General features: G+C 42.5%; 1 protein-coding gene across 1 annotated transcript in view; it reads right to left on the reverse strand.

The window, feature by feature from the left end:
* Positions 1-4289: 4289 nt before the first annotated feature.
* Positions 4290-21487, reverse strand: part of MARCHF1 (membrane associated ring-CH-type finger 1) — a gene marked incomplete at its 5' end in the record, with an annotated part of 368775 nt that continues 351577 nt past the window's right edge. Inside the window, 2 exon segments of the mRNA XM_079772716.1 lie at positions 4290-8492; positions 13484-13631. Coding sequence (XP_079628842.1) covers positions 8194-8492; positions 13484-13631 — 447 coding nt within the window. The 3' untranslated portion in view covers positions 4290-8193.

Genomic DNA, 21487 nt, shown 5'->3' on the forward strand with positions numbered 1-21487 from the left:
TACTAGTAAAAGGATAATATGCTAATTAGAATGGGAGACCTTCCAGATGTCCTTCCGGACAAAGCCATGGTGGTGGGGCCAAGGCAGAGGTGGTTAGGGGGCGATCAGGCTGACAGGGGGGACAGTTGGGAGCGAGCAGGACAGCAGGGGGGAAGTTGGGGGCGAGCAGGCCGGCAGGGGGGACAGTTTGGGGTGAGCAGGCTGGTGGGGGGGGACAGTTGGGTCAGACAGGCCAGTGGGGGGCAGTTGAGGGCGGTCAGGCTGGCAAGGTGGGGCAGGTGGGGGTGATCAGGCCGGTGGAGGGGGGCAGTTGGGGGCAGTCAGGCCAGCAGGGGAGGGCAGTTGGGGGCGAGCTGGCTGGCAGGGGGGGCAGTTGGGGCGAGCACACTGGCGGGGGGGGGCATTTAGGGGTGATCATGCTGGCAGAGTCGTTAGGGGCGATCAGGCAGGCAGGCAGGTGAGTAGTTAGGAGCCAGTGGTCCCAAATTGTGAGAGGGATGTCTGAGGAGTTCCAGATTGGAGAGGGTGCAGGCCAGGCTGAGGGACACCCCCCGCCCCTTTTCACGAATTTTGTGTACCGGGCCACTAGTGGTTACATAAGAAGGTCTCTATCTCTTTAATCATTGGAAAATTTTCTTTTTGGGGGATTTATATTTAGTCTCAAAGAGCTATAAAAACTGAGTCATAAATTACAGTAAAGAGAATAATGAGTGTGCTGTGTGGTCTGATATTTAAAAAGCCATACTGTCAGGTGAGTAACTTGTAAAATGACATATTATTCTTCCCCTCAAGCATTCCTAGTTTTCCCTATGCTATCAAAGCAAAAAAAAAAAAAAAAAAAAAAATGTAACAAGATATAGTGCTTGGAACTAGAACAGATAAATATTTGTTGAATGATTGACTTGATCATCTCTAGAACCACACTTGCCATGTCACTTCTTGCTGGACCAAAGTAGCCTAAGACATACTTTGTCTTTGGAGTGATGCTTTTAAGTGATATACTTAGTCATTATCTATGGAACATGTTCTTTCTGCAGCAATAACTTGTGCTGTCTTATCTAGACTCCTTTTAGATCACTCTGTCTTTGTACGATGGCTTCTGCAGTCCATGGCCATGGAACAGAGACAGAGTAACTCACTTTGTTAGCACTTCTGTATAAACTAGGGCCTATCAAAGTTTTTTTTTGTAAGAGCCAGATAGTAAATATTTTAGGTGTTACAGGCCAGGTGTACTTTCTGTTGTATGTGTGTGTGTGTGTGTGTGTGTGTGTGTGTGTGTGTGTGTGTGTTTTGCCACCCTTTTACAATGTAAAAACCATTCTTAGTTCAATGCCATTCACAAATAGGCTGCAGGATGGATTTAGCCTGCTTGCCATAGTTTGCCAACTGCTGCTCTAAGTCAGTGAGCTGAACTTCCATGGACATAGGCCAGTGATACATTTCTAATCTCAGAGCAACTAACTCTGACATCTGTGGTCTCTTTTCCTAATATCCTCGTCACTTCCTCGCCTTACAAACTTAGGTGTTTTTCTAGTTTTCTAGCCTCAAATACAAGCTTTTTCTACTCCTGTCCCTTATACTTCAGGGGCAGAGGTTGGATAGGTGTCCTCTTTGCCCTACTGCCACTTTCAATAATGTCTCCCTTAGTTCCTTGCAGTTCTGCTATTTTTTCCCCTTTCCTTATTTTCTTACCTCCCAGAAGAACCTTTTGCTCATTCCTTGAAGATTTTAACTCTTGGCTCAGTTTTTTCTCTCCTATTTCAATAATGTTAGTGATCCCAGTAGCCTTGTGAATAGCAGATCTAACACTGTGTTCTTGAAGTTTCTCAGTCTTTTTCTCTCTCCCACCAGAGGCCTTTAGGTGGTCACGCCCACCCAGATCCTTAGCACCTGAAGTTTCTATAAACTTGACTTTGAGCATTTCATTCTCCATTCTCTGCCTCCTATCCCTCTCCATTGCTGAAGTTCCTAGTGGCTTCCTTGCATGTGCTCTCAATTCCTGCCCGACTGCACAGTGTTCCTCTTTCAACACCCAAACCAAGTAAGGCGCATGTAACTGTCCCCTTCTACCTGCTCCCAAGCAGCTCAGCCTTGCTGGAGACTGTCAGACCATTTTCCCATTCATGTTTCCAAATCTCAAGTGGATTCTCAACACAGTTTAGCAATTCTACTGGGTTTCCCCTAAGAAGCTCATTTTTCAACTATGAGATATTTTTTTTTTACTGCTTTTTCATGCTTTCTAGTTTGACTTTAATACTACCTTCCCCAGTGTTCAGCTGTTAACTTTTTATACATAATTGAGAAAACAGAAACTTACTTTCTTTAGATTTAATGGGTGTAGTAGCTTTTCTCCTTTCAAAGGCCAACTCCCACCCCTGTTCTGGATCCCACTCCCTATTGCCGTCTCAGGAAGCTTGATTCTCCCCAAGTTTTTCACCTAATTTCTCAAGCCAAAAAAAAAAAAAAAAAGCATATAAATCATCATTGATTCTTCTCTTTCTTTCCTGCCCTCCCTCCAGCCTAATGTAATTAGAGGGTATTTCTGGTTCCTTATTTCCAAAAAGAATGTCAAATCAGCCCATGTCAGGCCATCTCCACTGGTCACCCTCCCCTGAGCCACCATGCCTTTGGCTTCCTGGCGCCTTCATGCCACCATTCTTGCTCCACTTAACCCATTTTCCAGAGCTGCGCATTTTAAAAATGTACACTAAGATAAGCTGCTCCTTTGTTCAGTGTTGTTGCAGTATCATTCCATCACATTGTTAATGATGTGTCTGTTTCTTTAATATATGATTTTGTTTCTAATCACTTTTTAAAAAGATTTTACTTTTATAGAGCAATTTCAGGTTTACATCAAAATGGAGAGAAAAGTAAGAGATCTTCCATATAGCCCCTGCCCTCACACACACGTAACCTCCCCCATTATCTACATCCCCCACCAGAATGGTACACTGGTTACAATTGACAAGCCTACAATGACATCCATCACATTTTGAATGAAATTCAGGTTCGGAGCGCAGCCTGCAATGTTTCCTGACTGCCTCTCCAACCTCAGCTTGTTTCCACTAGCCCTTCAGACACGCTGGCCTTCTGCCCATTCCTAAAATGCCCAAGCTGCTTCCTACAGTGGGACAGCTCTGTGCTGGCAGCCTGATGACCACGAGTGTGGCCACTTGGGCCAGGTTTGATCACAGCCAACCCGAGCTTTAGAAGAATGCCCGGTGATCCTCCTGGAACACGATATGGGATGCTCGTGAGAAACTGCCATCGGCCACTCCACTTTGGCCTCCTTATCTTACAGGGATGACCTGTGGCCCAGTTTGTCATTGCCTCCTGGGTTGTGATGAGGTAGCAGTGTTTCCACCTGTCATCTCTTGGGGTGTAGCTGCAGGCTATAAAATCTCTCAGCTGCATGTGGAATCAGCATCTCAGGAACAGTGGGCCCCAACCCATACATTTCATTATCCTGTCATCTGGCCCTTTTTGTGTCTTTCCTTGGGGCAAGGCTCATAGACAGCTGGCTCCATAGTTCGGGTTTCTTTTGCTATCTCTAAGTAATGAACTGTCTGACCCTAACAAGGGCTTGTGGTTTCTTTACCGGCTGAACCTTGCTTGACATTTCCCAGTCAGGACTTTTTTTTAAAATATATTTTATTGATTTTTTACAGAGAGGAAGGGAGAGGAATAGAAAGCTAGAAACATCGATGAGAGAGAAACATCCACCAGCTGCCTCCTGCACACCCCCTACTGGGGATGTGCCCGCAACCAAGGTACATGCCCTTGACCGGAATCGAACCTGGGACCTTTCAGTCCGCAGGCCGACGCTCTATCCACTGAGCCAAACCGGTTTGGGCCCAGTCAGGACTTTGGCACTTGCTGTTTTCTCTGCCTGTGTTGTCATTTTTAAAGCAGGGTTTGAAAGTTTGTATAATTATTTCTGTTGTTTTCCCTCGTTAGTGCATGTTTATCAGTCTCTACAGTGTCATGGGTTAGTCTGTCTATGTTGGTCTTAAAATATGTTCACACTCTGATTAAAAACCCAGACTATTGAAAAATCTGAATAACTCCCTCATTTGAATGTTGCAGATATAAATCAGCAGAAATTCTGGTAAGTTAATAAAAAAACTATGGAAACCACAAAAAAAGGTACGAGTCACTTGTTTAATATACAAATCTTTCACAGATAATTATCTTTTCCTTAATAAGTCTTAATACACATTATTCACAAAACAGTAAAGTGTTAATGCAAGAGAATTAGGTAAAACCAAAAAAGTACAAATGCTCAACCTCAAAAATTGCACACAGTCAAAATAATTGTTTCTTGTTTGTTTAAATGCAAAATCCAATCTCAAAGCGGGCTTTCATCAGATGCGAGGAAACAGCCCAAAATAACAGGATGTCCTTTCAACTGTATTGATATGTAAAATAGCACCTTTGGGCTGATTTAAGGAAAGAAAAAAGGTTTTCATCTTTCTTAAAGTATGAGTCCTACACCATTATTACATAACAACTACAATAATGATAATAATGAGTTTTAATAGCTCCACTTTGTTCCAAAATATTCATTGGCAAGGCAAGGCTAGGTAAACTGTGCCAGGCAGATGGGACAATCTTCCCCATCTCACCCCAGTGACAATGATGATAATGTCATTGCTCTGATTAGCTCATCTCCGAACCAAAGCCTCACTGTTTGAGGAGAACCCAAGGACCTTTTGCACAAGATAAATGTAACTATGGGGCCATCTCTCTGGGACTAGAATCACAGGTACCAGCAGCTGAGAGTGAAGATTTAATCCTGGGGCATTCAGTATATATACTCATCTTCTTTCATTCTCCATTGCTATCTCAGGTTGATGGGATCATTTCTGTTTTGTTTGTTTTTTCTTTTCTATTTTGGTTTGTGTTTGTACTTAAGCTTCGTGGCCCTTTGCACTTTACTTTTAAAAAGATACCCGAATCTCAATCCTTTATAATTTAATCTTTGATCCTATACAATAAAAGTGGCAGTTATTTAAAAAAAAAATTAACAGCATAAATCTATGTGATGTATGGGATGGGTAATACCACAGGTTCATGATTATAAAAATCCAGTTTTGAATAGAACTGTCAGCTCATTCTTCAGTGTCAGTCCTTTGTTTCAATCCCATTTTGTTTCTTCCATGAGCAGGGACACGTGCTTCGGAAGAAGCGTCTCCTAGAGAGCAGCTCTTCTCTTTGAAGGGTATGTCCAGTCCACACAGGCCATTACAAAGCCAACTCCTTCGAAAGGGCAGATGCACCATTGCCACACAGAACTAGAGGAAAATAATCCACATTAGGTTTCAAGTGCACAGAGCTATTACTAGTAGATGGAACCATAAACATCCATTGCAGAAAAAATTTTAATAGATTTAAATTCAGGAGTTCAGGGTTCAAAACGGTCAGAAGAATAGCAGAATAAAATACTGACTTAACCTGCTAGGGAGCTCTATTATTTTCTCATTGCAAAAAAAGTCAAAGCCTGTACAATTTCATGTTGAGAATTTAGGTATGGTTTTAAAATAATACCCTATCATCTTTTGTCATTCATACAGTAATGCTCACCTTCACTTTTCATCCCAGAAATGTGTTCTTAGTGTTGAGGGAAGCCCTTAATACACGAGGCCTTATTTTAGCCAGTCATCTGCCACTGTGAAATGAGCTATGCACTGATCTATCTTGCCTAGGTCTGCACAGTATATACACAGTATTTGTGGTGCTAACAATCCTTTTCTTTCCAGAGCAAACAAAAGAGAAATCATTTCTTTGTTTGCTGGTGGCTAGATTTTTCCACCCACGAATATTGGTAAACAGCATGTTGCCATCTCTAAACCATAGGAAACATGGATTAGTAAAAAGCTTAGGAAAATTAACATTCAGTTGAATCAAGGTTAATCCCTTGGGTGGAGGGGGGCATGGAGTTTAGTTTGTTTAAGGTTCTTATTTTTTATTAACACCGCTTATGTTCTTATTCGTACAGAAATTTTGGTCCAGGTTAATTACCTCAACTTTGTTTTCTCTTTGCCTTTATTCCACATCCTTACAATATGTCTTAAGAAAGATGAGTTTTAAACCTTTTGTTTCCTGCCTGAATGAGAATATTTTTCTCATGTATATACATGGATACACACACACACAGGGTAGACATTGTTTCCCTTTATTTCTAGGAATCAGGACTGTTGGACTCAGTGTCAGCCACTACTAATAGTCATATCATCTTTCTCATTAAAAGGTTATTTCTTTCCCCTTTTTCCTATGATAATCAGTGAAGAACAAGCACAAGGATAATTACAAAGTGCGTCAATGTGATACCCGGATTTGTGCAATGCAATACCCATGCTTTGGTTCTTATGGCCATCACGGTTGTCTTTTCACAATAATAAATATGACAGCTAACAAAAATAAATCACCTCTTTAAAATGTAAGACATCTTTGTTTGACAGGCCACTATATCTATAATCATTAGTCTAGCTCACTGCAACATCATTCACACTTCAGTTTTACATGAATATGCAAAGAACACAATAATCAACTGAACTGTCAAACCTAAACAACTCAATTTATTACTTATCACAGAATCCGTCGAATGTTTTTGCTTTCCAGCTGAGCAAGGGAAATACTGTCAGCTTTTAAAAATAGAGTCTAAATGCTTAACTATTCATCTGTCAAGTTGACACATTGTATGGATTTTTTTTTAAAAAAGCCTTATACATTTGACTTAATAACAAAATATTTAATTGTTATTTTCCCCTTCAGAAGTGCTTCATCATAGCAAATAAGTTACTTTCAGAACCTTGCCCCAGGCAGATTGCTGTATCTTTCTATACTTTCTTTTTTTCATCCTTTAGTGACTTCATCTAACTTTTCAACCAGCCTATTTAATTTGATTTAGTTCTTTGTAAAATTATAACATTTGTGAGACTTTGAGTGAAAGAGTGAATTAAGCTGCTGTTGTGAAGTATTCAACTGTTGAATGAATCAGAGGCTCAGTCTCCAAGTGTAGGGCTGTGCTAAGCCAATATGGTTAATTCAAATTGAGATATGCTGTAAGGATAAAATACATACTGAATTTCAAAGACTTGGTTCACAAAAAGAGAACTAAACTACCTCAATAATTTTTTATTGAGTTTAGAGAGAGAAACATCGATTTGTTGTTCCAATTATTTATGCATTCATTGGTTGATTCTTGTATGTGCCCTGACCAGGGATCAAACCTGCGTGACCATCCTCTAACCAGCTGAGCTACCCAGCCAGAGTCAATAATTTTTAATATTGATGACATGTTGAAATAACTTGAATATATAGGGTCAAATAAAAGACATTCTCAAAATTAATTCCATCTATTTCTTTTAAAAGCTTCCAATGGGGCTGCTAAAAAAATTTGAATTTACATAGGTAGCCTGCACTTGTAGCTCACATTACACTTCTGCTAGACTACACTGTTTTAGAGGGTCCAGATAAAATATGGAACCTGAGACTTGATTTCAACTTCTGTGGATATTTAACAGCCAAATAATACCCCCCCAAAAATCTCTGAAAAATCTTTTGTTCACCATTTAAATAGAATTCCAAGTATTAATAACTTCAAATGTATACTGTGTCTTTTAAAATCATGCATCTGTCAAAACAACTGGACTGCACTAATGCCATCAAATTCTGTTCTCTGTCAAAGTGTGAATATCAAAGACGCATCCTCCGAGTGTGCTTCTGATGTGCCTGAGGGACATTGTGGACAATTTCAAGCTTAAAACCAACTATGCTTGCTATTTCCAGATGAGATAGTTAACATTATGAGACCTTAGAAGAAATACACATTGCAATTCAAGTCTTTATTCTTAAACTCTCCCCTGCTCCTGTGAAGACTTATGTGCCCATTTGGTCTGATGATGAATGTTGCCTGAAAGTATTCCTTGCTCCGGCGACTTTTAATCCTTTCAGAGGCTACTACTCTTCAGCAAACTTGTCACGTTTCTGTATCACTTCAGACTCTTGTTTCATGGGGTCTTGGTCATTTGGTGTCTTCTCCTCCTTTCCTTTCTAAGCCAAATAAGGGAAATGAGTCAGTGAGAGAAAGAGGAGAAGATACAGAAAGTGAGTAATTCAGGACCATCTCTGTCATTTGTTGTGGCCGAGGGTTAGAAAGATCTTTGAAGGAACTCCCACCTGTTGCATCAATCACACCGGCATCACATCCGGAGGGCCGTCTTCTGCGGAGGGCAGGGGATTTGGACCCGTTTGTGACACGGGCACCACGACCGTATCCTTGGTGTCCGTGTTTACGTTACACGAGAAGCTCTTCTCCTGCTTTTTGGCAGTGTCTGGACAGTTCTGCACAAAGATTACACGGTTGTAGGCCTTCAACCTGCGCCACAACTGGACGTAGGCTTTACACTGTACATACATGAAGACTAGACCACCTGTGAAGCCGATGGCCACCACAACCAGTTTTGTCCAGAATGGCCATTCTAGGACACCTTGAAGCAAAAAGAGAGAGAATGTTATCAATGGATTTGGTAATCTTTTCTCCACGACCCCTTCAAAAGACCATGCCTGTCTGCTGTGGCTCAGTGGTTGAGTGTGGACCCACAAACCAGGAAGTCGTAGTTGGATCCCCCATCAGGGCACATGCCCAGGTTGCTGACTCCAACCCTAGTAAGGGGCGTGCAGGAGACAGCCAAGCAATGATTCTCTCATCATTGATGTTTCTATCCCTCTCCCTTGCTCTCTCTGCAATGAATAAAAACATATTTTAAAATAATTGGGGGTAAGGAATAGATTGCTATATAAATGTTAAATTTTGTGGATAAGAATTATAACCTGAATTGCTTAATTGCTTTCAAATATTCTAAAGATGTTAAAATTGTATGTGAAGAAATTATCTTTCCTACCTCTGTAATGATCTCTCATATTTTTCCACCTATTATCAAGTGATCAGATACTGCATTAGACTTTTGATATGTACTTTGACATTTATTCCTTGTAGCTAAATCTTTAAAGAGGACAGTGAACATACTGAGTGAAAGAATCAGAATTTAAAATCCTTTTAACAAGGTAAAGTAATAGGTAGATGTGTGAGATTGTATATACAAGCCTGCTTCCCTACCCTCATTCCCTTTAAAGAGAGGGAGGAGGAGGAGGAGAGAGAGAGAGAGAGAAAGAGAGAGAGAGAGAGAGAGAGAGAGAGAGAGAGAGAGAGAGAGAGAGAGAGAGAAAAGAGGATACCACATCTCACCAGAGAAAGAGAATTCCTAAATACAGACATGCATAAAATTTAGGATTGCAGTCACTTTAGTCAAAATTTAATAAAAATTTTGTATTTTGTTACTGAGAACCACCACTTTCCTCTCCCCCACCCCAATATGGCCAAAATAGTGTCATCTAAACATGTTTTCAATGTAAAAATCATTGATATGTTTATTATAAAGCAAAAGATAAAGAATGCATCCCTTAAAAATGGAGGTAATACTAGTCTTGACCTCATGGGGTTTTAGTGTGGATTAAATGAATTAATAGTTCTCAACACATAGAAACTGCTACAAGAAGGTAAATTGTTTTCGTTGCTGAGTGATTTAAATGCTACCCATCTTTGGCTGGCTGAATGGGTTGTAGATTAAGAGCAAAACTTTCACTGTGCCTGTATTAAGACATTTTTACTGCATTGAGCTTCAATCTTTGGATGTCCCACCTGGATGCCAGGCAACGAAAACCAGGAATCCTGGGAAGGAGAAAGTCCCGATGGCTGCCAGCCAAGCCCCTAGCATTTGTCGGCACTACACTTCCTCACCCTGTGCCCCTGGGCATCCCTTGCAATTCTAATTCCCTTCAGGAGGAAAGCTCGGAAATCTCACTAAAGGTTAGCTAAAGGTCCTAAAATATTTAAGTGACAACTCTGGGTATTGTGTTTGATATAGGAAACACTTAAGCTAAACCTGTAGGCCACAATGTCAATGGCTTGAAAACTGGGATGTACCCACTGGCCCCTCTCGGACTCCTTTTATAAGTCCCATCGGGTAAACCACAAGCTCCCAGGTGGGTGTTTATGATACAGCTGCAGATGAGGCAAATTACTGATGTCCTCATCTTTAGAACAGTGACCTCTAAGGTCTCTTCCAACTTTTAAGTTCCAATTCTCCTATCTTATGTAGCAGGTCATGTGACTGGAGGCACCTGGGGTGTGTCTGAAAAGCCTTTCTGAGTCCCCAACAGCAGAAGAGAACCTGCCTCATTAAACAGCCACAGAACCAATGCATATTTAGAAAAAGCACCCCATTGTTAACTTGGGATCTTTTTAGCTGGGTGCTTAAGGTTATAGTTACAAAATGTGTTTGTATAATGGTGTGTATGACTGATAAGACTGGGAGGTGGTTTTCTTCTTCACTTTTCTCCTGGTTGCTTCTCTCCAGCTGGTATATTACTTTCAAAAAGAAAGAAGTAAAAAGAAAGAAAGGAGAAGTTTCACATATTTATAACCTTTTCCTTAACTTGTTTCAAGGGTAATACTCATAGTGAGTAAACAGGCATGATATATGTGCCTTATTGTATAAACACAATGTTTCCATTTATCTGAGGCAAGGTCAGGTTCATGGTGTCTTTGAAAAATTAATCATAAAAAGAACCTTTGGAGCTTAGGGTTAGTTTTACAAATGAGGACACTGAGCTTCAGAGTGACTAATGGTTTTGTTCCCCATAACTAGCCAGAGACCAAGGCGAAACTAGAACCCTGGCCTCTGACAACGAGCCCAAATCAGTGCTTATCACGTTTGCTGTAATTAATTTAAAAAGGAATAGTTTAAACAATAATGCTGAAAAATATTTTATGGATTGCAGGGAAGTGATCTTTAACACATACTCGAAACAGATGTTAAGAGCCACAGTTCTTATCTGCTGGACTCAGCTGCAGCCAGCAAAAATTTTGGAGCCTCTACTAATAATAACAAGCTCTCTCTGAATAATGAATCATGGCCCCTGCCCTGGGGATACATAGAGGCTCATGAGTGAGTCAGGCATGGGAAAAAAAATCAATTGGTTATGCTCGTCTTTTATTGTGTATACATTTTAAAAATTCTGGGCAACAATAAAATCTGTACCTACAGTCTTTTTAATAGGTAGTATAAAACTTTTTTTCTTAGTCTGTGTTTTGTTTTCAACACATAAAGAGTATACTGGAGGATTCTTCTAAAATATGTGAAGATAAGGTACAAAGAGCATCTGTTCTCTCATTAGAGTTGGCAACATGGGTAATTCAGGATATTAAAGTTTCAAGTACCATGTATTTTTATTTTTTTACCCTTCACAAGTAACAGAAAGAGAGTGAGGTGAGCTATTTGGGGCATCATGCATATTTAATCTCAAAGAACAACCAGTTAAAAACAAGAAGGTTTTGCCCAGCTGGTGTGGCTCAGTGGTTGAGCGTTGAGCTATGAGCCAGGAGGTCACAGCTCCATTCCCGGATATCTGCCCAGGTTCATTCCCCGGTTAGAGGGCATGCAAGAGGCAGCTGATCAATGATTCTCTCTTATCATTGGTGTTTCTATCTCTCCCTCTCCCTTCCTCTCTCAAATCAATAAAAATATATTGAAGAAAACAAAAAGGACCCCCCCCCCACCCCACTTCAGGATTATTAATACCGTTCAAAAGATTTTGCTGATTTATAACCTCAGTTCTGGACAATTTATCCCTCTTCAAATATTTTTGAAGGTTTCTAAGATGGGTGGAAAATATGTTGACTTTGAAATAATGCAGTTTTTTTTTTTTTTAAAGGTGTCCTTAATTTTCCCCTCACAGGTGGCTGAAGGAGGACAGAAAGAGCCCTGCAGGCTCATGTACCTGGACCAAATCGGGGTGACCCCTGGGAGAGGGCAAGGCCACCCTGGGCAAGTTCATGATTCTCAAACACCGAACTCCAAGTTAGACATCTACAGATATGAAGTCTCTGGTGATCATGTCAGCCCTTGATTGCTAGGAAAACCCTAGAGTCAGGAGGTCGTATGTCGGGGATAGGAAGGTGGGGAGGGTGGTGGAATGCCTTTGTCTCTTCATGCATATACAAGGCAGTGTTTCTGGAGCATTTTCTGTGACTTGGCTTGGGCCAGTACCTGTTAATATAGGGAACATGGATTTTATTTTTTTTAAGGCTCTACCCTCTAGGAAATTATTTATTAAGGACCTAATAGACATGCTTAAGTCCAGCACCTCAGGAACAATGCATAATGTAGTTTTAAGCAATGTAGTTTGATATAAATTGTGCAGACATGGGTTAAGATTGAGCAAAAAAAAAACAAACAAAACCTCACCCTACCTGAGTTTCTAACCACAACACTTTCATTCTCTTTCAGAAAAGAGCAGCGGGATCTGTCACTCCTTCACCACCCCCCTCTGCCTCTCACCGCCCCCCCCCCCCCCCCCCCCCCCTTAAACTACATAAACCACATCCTAGGGCATTGGGCAAGGCCTCACAATCCCTTTTACTGGCCCAGGTCCCCTTCTGCTTCTAGACCGCCAGGACAGCACATTTTGGTGCGCACTGCTGCCACCATGAGGGCAAGTGTGAGAATGCAACATCTTTCCTTTCTGCTTTTATGAAACCAAAGAAATACAGAAGTAACAAAGCTTTCCCTTTTAAAACTGGTTTCCTCTCATCTTTTTCTTTCTTTCATGTTCCTCCTTTTTTGAGGGAGATGAATAAACATTTCATAACCGTGCAAAGATACAGTTACCATCTGAACAATTTCTCCTTTCAAATTCACCAGGGGTTTAATTTTGTGTTTCCCCTTCCCCCGCGAGGAAGAGGGGGTTAGGGGACTATTTCTCACTATTTTACCGGCTATGATTGAGGTTTCTTGTAACGCTTAGAGCCCGGTGAGAAACAGTTGGTGCCCTCAGAAGTGAAGACAATCAATTTTAAATCACCTATGCACGTTCAATGTTAGAATATGCCTTAATGACTTTTAAACACCCTTCTTTGCAGACTTGACCGTCAAAGCTAGTATGTTTAAAATTTCAAACCACAGTGCTAATCCTACCGCTGTCCGATCTATTACACAGTATTAATTAACAAGCTATAACATTCTCTACCAGAGTATCATCTTATTCATGTTCTAAAAGAAGCAGTGACTAGGGTGAACTAAATAAAATAAAAAGGCCTTCCATTTTTACAACTATTTGCCTTTGCAAAGGAGGAAGAACCTGATCCTTATTCAGCTCCTGCGAAGTCTGGAGTGGTGGATGGCATCCAAGTATTTCTCCCCACCAAGGTTTACACGGACTTCATTATCTCGCCTCTCAGCTTGGGACCCCATACATCTAACGCTTTAGAGCCGGAGCACAGTTGGAGAAGACTCAGTTTCCAGTACTGGTTTTTGCTAGTGTATCACCCATGAAGATCTAAACCGGGGAAATGGTTTTCCTACTCAGCTCTGGGTATCGTCATAGAATCCAAGAGAGAGAAAAAGAGGGGTGCTCTTACCATTGTCATTGCCTTGCCTGATCTCCTCCGCTGTCCGATCTATTAAGACATACAAGGACCACACCACACAGGTGATGGCGATGACGTGGAATGTGACAGAGCAGAATATTTTCCTCCTTTCACTCGTGGTCATCTGTAGTTTCTCCCACTGCAATCAGAAACAAATGGCAGGAGACTGAGTTTCTAACTAGGACATTTTGGCCCCCATTTACACCCCACACAGAGATCAGGATTGGAGGGAAAACATGAAATGTTTGCCTTGCCAGAGGACACTCATGTTCAAATTAGTCTTCATGTTTAGAAAGATATGAAATCATAACCTGAGGCATTATAGATAACTTGGATGATTATTAAAATGAAAATATTTTCCTAGTGTCCAAATGAACTAAATCAAGTCATTTCTGTTTTGCTAGCCTATAGTTTCCTTGCCCCGTAACATGAATGGGATACTTGTAATACTTTTAGAAAAAATTTCCTTCCTGGGTTCTGCATCTCACTTCTTTGTGGCACTAGGTTACAAATACTAGTAGCAATAAATAATCTCTTCTTGGATGAATACGTAACCTGAGACAGTGTTGCATTTTTTAATGTATAAAAAATGTATGATATCTGTGAGAGGAAGTCAACATGGGTTCACAAGTCTTCCAGAAAACACTACTTTTGTTATCTGGGCAATGTGAGAAAACCAGCCGAGGCCCCTTTGCGAGCAGTCTGATTTTCCGTAGTCACCACGATTACAATGGCTGCCCCCCAGTCACCCCCTGTGCAGGGAGTTGAGGGCTGCTGCCTCCGTCTGGGAGAGGAGGGCGGGCACTATTGTTAGAGTCATACATGAAGGGTTACATGCGGGAATGTGTCCATTATTGACTTACAAAATATTTTTATTGATTTTTTTTTTTTTTTAGAGAGAGAGAGGAAGCGAGAGAAACATCCATGTGAGAGCAGAACATCAATCTGCTGCCTCCTGCACACCCACTACCAGGGATTGAGCCCTGACCGGGAATCAAACCAGCGACCTTTAGGTGTACAGGGCCCTGCCCAACCAACCGAGCCACACCAGCCAGGGCAAGTCCATTATTATTAACTTGGAAGAAATAGACCCTCAAATGAAATTGCAATGCTTTGACAGCTAGAGTTTATCACTTCATTTTTGCGTGAGGAACTGTGATTTTATTTTTCTTTGCATTATTTCTGTAGGAAAATCTAATCACTATGATCTTATTAGAGGTGACTTCATGTGCTAAGCTTTTAATAATCTATGATTCTTTGTATTCTTTATTTACAGTGCTCTTGTAAAAGCAAAATCTTTAGAACTCCGAAGACCACCACCCCCACATAAAATTTCATGCACAATCCAATAGAAAACAAGAGGGCACACATTATGGTCCATAAAGCCCTGGTTCTGAGACATGGGTGAAGTCCTTTAACCTCTCTAGGCCCACTTGCCTCATTGTAGGATGCAAATTGTGTCCGAGGTTATGACAGAGCACTTTGGGGGGTGGATGTCATTCTTCCTTTATTAACAGACTAGAGGTTCGGTGCATGAAATTTGTGCACGGGATTGAGGGGGGATCCCTCAGCCAGGCCTGCACCCTCTCGCAATCTGGGACCTTTCAGACATCCCTCTCGCAATCCAGGACCACTGGTCCCTAACTGCTCACCTGCCTGCCTGATTGCCCCTAACCACTCGCCTGCCTGCCTCATCACCCTGGTCTCTGGTTGTTCCGGTTTGTTCCACTGTTTCGGTCGCTGGGATTTTATTATATAGGACTAGTAATTCTACAAGGGCCAGCATTGTGTCCAGAGCAGAGCTGCTTTCCAACCTTCCCTGGCAGAGGCGGACATTGGCTGTTTTCCAACAGTGAGATATGAGCGGCTGTCTACGGGCATAAGGAGTTTTAGCCATCCAGACCTGGAATTGCCCCTTCCTCCTCTCCTTCATTTCCTCTTCTCTGCTACCTGCAATTCATCGTTACCAGTACGAGTACCAGCAGTCATCTTGCAACCTGGAGGAACAGCCTTGCGCATTGGGGAGACCTCAGCCCGATGAGCAACAGCCCCTCCACCGTTGCCACTCACATGGGAGGAAAATACAGCCCCATCTGACTGAGCCATATTTCCCAGGTCTCTGCTACTTGCTGTCAAAGCAATTGCTGATCAATGACTGAGGTGGATGCTTCCTAACTTCCCTTCCAGGATGACGATGAAGATCCTATCATTTCTTTTTGAGGAGAGCACAATACTTCAAGTCTGATCAGGAGGTTCCAGAAAGCTTTTTAGAGAAAACAGTGTTTTATTTACAAACACCATCGTTCCTCGCCCCTCACTGGCCAATCAGCACAGATTTCTTTATAAGGGTTTGTTAAAGCCAATGACTAATTCATACTTCATCTTGTACTTTCCTTTTCATCAAACTACATTTTACATAGTAGTCCACGTAAATAATGCAGAGATCTTAGTAACGGGGCTAGGGGAAAACCACATGCTTCAATATTGAATCTATTTTTAATTAACCAATACTGAATTGAAAAAATCTTAGTATGGGTATCTCAGTTTTCACAGATAAGCCTGATTTTTAAAAATTCGTTTTGTTATTGATCTGTTGTAATGTTAATCTGAGTAATCTGTCTAAGTATATAATTGATTATCATTTGGTGATAGCATTTTGTGATTTAATAACTGTTTCTTGCATCAGCTCAATATTCAATAGGACCAAATACACAGTGCAGGCTGCTACAGAAAAGCAGTTTTCATTCTAAGTGTTCCAAGTGAATGAGAATACCTTCAGTAACAAAATATGCATATCAAATCAACCCTCAATGGTAAAACTGGCTTTAGGAAAAAAAAATCCATAAAAATTGTGTCTTCTTAAATTTGAGGAGAATTTTGATGCTGTGACTGGAACACATTCTTCCAAATTAATGAACCTCAAATAGAAAAGTATCAGGGGCTGGCAAGGATGGACCACGTCAGGTAAAGACTTCTAGTTCCAGACAGTAGAAATTCTGAAGTTGTCACTTCCTAACCTCAGGAGTATTTTAAAAAGTGACGTGTGAAGGGATAATCTAAGTTTCCCACTTTATAAATCCTGCAGGGACTGTTCAGGAATTCACTGACAGCACACAGGGAAATGTGATACCACCACGCCCTCCTCTGCACGATCAAGTTACTGCATTCTATGGTCAGCACAGGGCATCACCAGAAATCAGTGCATGGTAAAATCTCAGACATAATGGACTAATTCGGGCAAGGGGCTGTCGGTTAAAGCTGAAAGTCCGTTATATAATAAAGTAGGTTTTCCACATGCATATGTAAAAAATGACAAGTTAGTTTACCTGTTTTTATGTATATAGACCTTTTTGTATAATTAAAATAAAGTACCCAGGGTAAGTTTAATTTCACAGAAAAGTTTTCTATATGTATTACAGTCATTTTAAATTTATTCTGAATAGATCTAGTAAATGCATGTACCCACCAGTTACTGAGAGTGAACAAATGTATATGGCTGGGGCATGGCTTAGTGCATGTGGGAACATTGTGGGCACACGTAAAAACCGCAGCAGAAAGCCACAACAGGAGACTACAGAACCAATTATCCCACGTGCAATGCAGCGTCACCACGTGGTAAACATTCAGTGTGATCACGAGCTAATCATTTGGTGTGATTACCTGCTAATCATTCAGCTGATCATTCGCCAAACATTGTTTACGACCCGTGACTCTTGGATTTTAATATGTAGACTATAGTTGCAGATAGGTAACATTTATTTATGTCGGTGAAATTACTAAAGTGTTTTTTCCAACATATGGCCCATTTGCTAAATTTTAAAAAAAATAACAGTGAATTAATACCAAAAATATATATAACCTGTTAATCTATATATATAAAACCCTAATATGCAAATAGACCAAACGGCAAAACAACCAAACCACCGTTCACTATGACGTGTGCAGACCACAAAGGGGTGCACATGGAACATGGCGGCCTTGGCACCACACAGCAGAGTGTGGAACATGGCAGGTGTAGGCCACAGTGGGATGGTGGAGCAGGTGAGCCTCTGGTGGTTACTAAAAATTCATTGCTCCCATGCGCCACAGTCCCTCCCAGCACTCTCACCTGCTGCCAGCACTGGCCTCACTCAAACCCACTGCTGGCGCTGGAGCTGCCACTCACACCCGCTGCTGGTGCCCAGTGCCAGTCTCAATCGCTAAACACTATCAGTGAGTGCGAGCAGCAGCTGCTGGCCCTGATTGCCCCTGAGGGCTTCTCCACCTCCCCCACTCACACCTGCTGCTGGCACTGGCCCTAATCACTCCACGAGTGCGAGCGGGGCTGGTGCCATCAGCGTATGGGAGCTGTGGTGGTGGGAGCGGGCCTGCTGGCAGACAGGGGACCAGCGCTGTGGCAGGAGGGGCCTGGCCACAGTTCCTTTCAAGGTGTACAAATTTGTGCACTGGGCCCCTAGTTTAATTATAAGCAAATCTTGGTTAAAAGCATTTTAAAATTAACAGGGTGTTAATTTTCACATATGACACATGGACTGGAGATTTTGTCTATTAAATCCAAAGTCTGTTAAATTGAGGTCTGCAAAATTGAGGGTTTACTGTATTTTATAAAATGTTCATCCATATCCTTGTATTTTCAGGTTTGTATAGAAAGTGTGAACAAATTTTACAAGCCTACACAGGGAGGAATGGCTGGAGAAGGCAAGGACAGAATTCTTATTTTAACAAAGATGTCACGAAAGGGACTTAGTTTAATATTTGGGATGCTGACATTCAATAAGAGTTCACAAAAGATTTTGTGATAGGAAAGTGATAAATACACATAAGCATTTGTGCTCCCTGCCCAGTTTTATAAAATAACTAGAGGCCCAGTGAATGAAATTTGTTCAGGGGAGGAGGGTGTCCCTCAGCCCGGCCTGTACCCTTTCCAATATGGAACCCCTTGGGGGATGTCTGACTGGCAGTCGGACATCCTCTCACAATACAGGACCACTGACTCCTAACCGCTCGCCTGCCTGCCTCCCTAATTGTCCCTAACCGCTTCTGCCTGCCAGCCTGATCGCCCCCTAACTGCTCCCCTGCTGGCCTGATTGATGCCTAACTACTCTCCTGCTGGCCTGATCATCCACAACTGCCCTCCCCTGCCATGACCCGCCTCCTCCACTGGGATCGGCCTCCTCCGTGCCGTGCAGAGCCACAGGACCCCCAGGCCTCACTGCGCAGAGCGGCCACTGGGCCCCACCTCCGCTGTGCGTGCGGCCATCTTTGTGGCGGCCATCTTGTGGCAGCCATCTTGTGATGACGTCGTGTGCAAGGGCGCGAGGACCACCTAGTCTTTTATTAGTATAGATGTGTGCTTATGCCCTATGACCAGGGTGATCAGGTAGGCTGGCCAGAGGTTAGGGGCGAACAGGTAGGCAGATGGTCCCTCCAGGGCTGGCCCCCCTCCCCACCCCAGCAAGTAGTGGGGTGATCAGGCAGGCAGGCAGAGTGGTTAGGAGTGATCAGGTAGGCACACCAACAGTTAGGGGTGATCAGGCAGGCAGGCAGAGTGGTTAAGAGTGATCAGGTAGGCACACCAACAGTTAAGGGTGATCAGGTAGGCAGGCAAGTGGTTAGGGGTGATCAGGTAGGCAGACGGCCCCTTGCTGGGCTGGCTCCGCCCCCCCAGAAAGCAGTTAGGGTAATCAGGCAGGCAGGCAGGCAGAGTGGTTAGGAGCGATCAGGCAGGCAGGCAGAGTGGGTAGGGGTGACTAGGTAGGCAGACCAGAGGTTAGGGGTGATCAGGTAGGCAGAAGTTCCCTTGCAGGGCTGGCTCTGCCCCCCAACAAGCAGTTAGGGGTGATCAGGTAGGCAGGCAAGGGGTTAGGGGTGATCAGGTAGGTAGACAGCCCTTTGCTGGGCTGGCTCTGCCCCCCAACAAGCAGTTAGGGGTGATCAGGTAGGCAGGCAAGGGGTTAGGGGTGATCAGGTAGGTAGACAGCCCTTTGCTGGGCTAGCCCCACCCCCAAGCAAGTGGTTAGAGGCGATCAGGTAGGAAGGCAGCATGGTTAGGGGTGATCAGGTAGGCAGACAGCCCCTTGAAAGGCTGGCCCTGCCCCCCAGAAAGCAGTTAGGGGTAATCATGTAGGCAGGCAGACAGGTTAGGGGTGATCAGGCAGGCAGAGGGGTTAGGGGCAATCAGGCAGGTAGGCAGGTGAGTGGTTAGAATGCAGCAGGCCTGGATTGCGAGGGGAATGTCCGAAAGCCGGCATTCAGACATCCCCCACATGGTCCTGGATTGGAGAGTGTGTAGGCCAGGCTGAGGGACAGCCCCCCACCCCATGCATGAATTTTGTGCACTGGGCTTCTAGTATTGAATATAAACTGTTATTGGAAAAAAGAAGTATGTATGCTACTGTATTTTTCTGAAAAGATTTCCACTTTGGAGTATACATTGTGGCAAATATTGTTTCTGTGAAATTTTCCATTTGCTCTAGCTAAATCAAATGGTGCAGGTTTTCTAATTTAAATTACTTGTATTCATATTCTGTCCTGAAATATAAGTTAAAAAAATACTGCTTAATGAGAATACTTTTTAAATCTTTGTACAATGAAGAACAAAGGCAGTTTATTTGCACAATATCAAAACACAGGAGATAGGGACTGCTTAACTATATCCACTTTCTTTTCTTCCCTGACACTTCCAGTACATTTACCAGCTCCATTAACCTAAAGAACCAGCATTACCAGCAAATCTATGTAGTGCTAGAGCAAACAATTACCACAAGGTGGCGCCAAGCCCCAACTATTGCTAATAGGAGCAAAAGTGATCTTTGGGGTTCTTTTTTGTTTTGTCTTTCCATTTTCAACCAGACTCAGGTGCTCCCAGCCAGCCAGCTGCTCCTGATCATTTCATCAGTGCAGCATAAATGCAAAATCACATTTTAACTGCTTAAAATGTTCTGACCCCCCCCCCCCCCCCGCTTATCACATTATGGTAGAGTTTAACTGCATAGGAGTGACAACAATAGACAGATCAGCCAGTCTAAGGTTTATTTCATTATCTATATGCTTAAGTAAGTTATATTATGTTAGAGGATGACAAGTAAATCCTAAAAAAATTCTGGGGCTTATAAAATTGGTGAAGTTCCCAGAGGCCCCATGGGCCTGGGGCAGTGGTTTGTAGCGAGTGTTCCCCAGAAGCAAGCATTAACTTGGTTCTTGTTCACGTTGATTAAATAAGGAGCCCATTGGGCTGAGGTGGCGCTAATCCTGAGGTGGCCTATGGCCTCCATAAGCAAACAAAAACCTAAGCCTGTGCCCTGGCTGGATAGCTCGTTGGTTAGAGCAGTGGTCGGCAAACTCTTTAGTCAACAGAGCCAAATATCAACAGTACAACGATTGAAATTTCTTTCGAGAGCCAAATTTTTTAAGCTTAAACTTCTTCTAACGCCACTTCTTCAAAATAGACTTGCCAAGGCCGTGGTATTTTGTGGAAGAGCCACACTCAAGGGGCCAAAGAGCCGCATGTGGCTCGCGAGCCGCAGTTTGCCGACCACGGGGTTAGAGCATCGTCCCAGATTCACCAAGGTTGAGGGTTTGATCCCTGGTCAGGGCACATACAAGAATCAAACAATAAATGTGTAGATAAGTGGAACAACAAATCGATGTGTCTCTCTATCTCTCTCCAATCAATAATAATAATAAAAAAGTCCAAGCCTATAAATGCCGGGAGGTTAAAAATCAAAAACCTAAGGAGAACCAATTACAAAGAGCCAACCAGACTTGAAACTGTAGCCAGTCAAATAATTTCCTTGCTGTGCTTCTGCACTTTCTCTATAGGAGTCTTTCTCCTGGCTCCTAGGGCTGGAGCACTCCTGATTACTTCTGGTTTGGCCCTGTCTGGTTCCAATGGATTTTTACTCAAGTAAACTCTTAAAATTTGAATATGCCTTAGTTTGTCTTTTAATATTAGAAATGCAATCATTTTGGGCCTCACATCAGACTTACTGAATC

This window comes from Cnephaeus nilssonii (assembly GCF_951640355.1).
Source record: "Cnephaeus nilssonii genome assembly, chromosome: 5".
NCBI classification, from domain to species: domain Eukaryota; kingdom Metazoa; phylum Chordata; class Mammalia; order Chiroptera; family Vespertilionidae; genus Cnephaeus; species Cnephaeus nilssonii.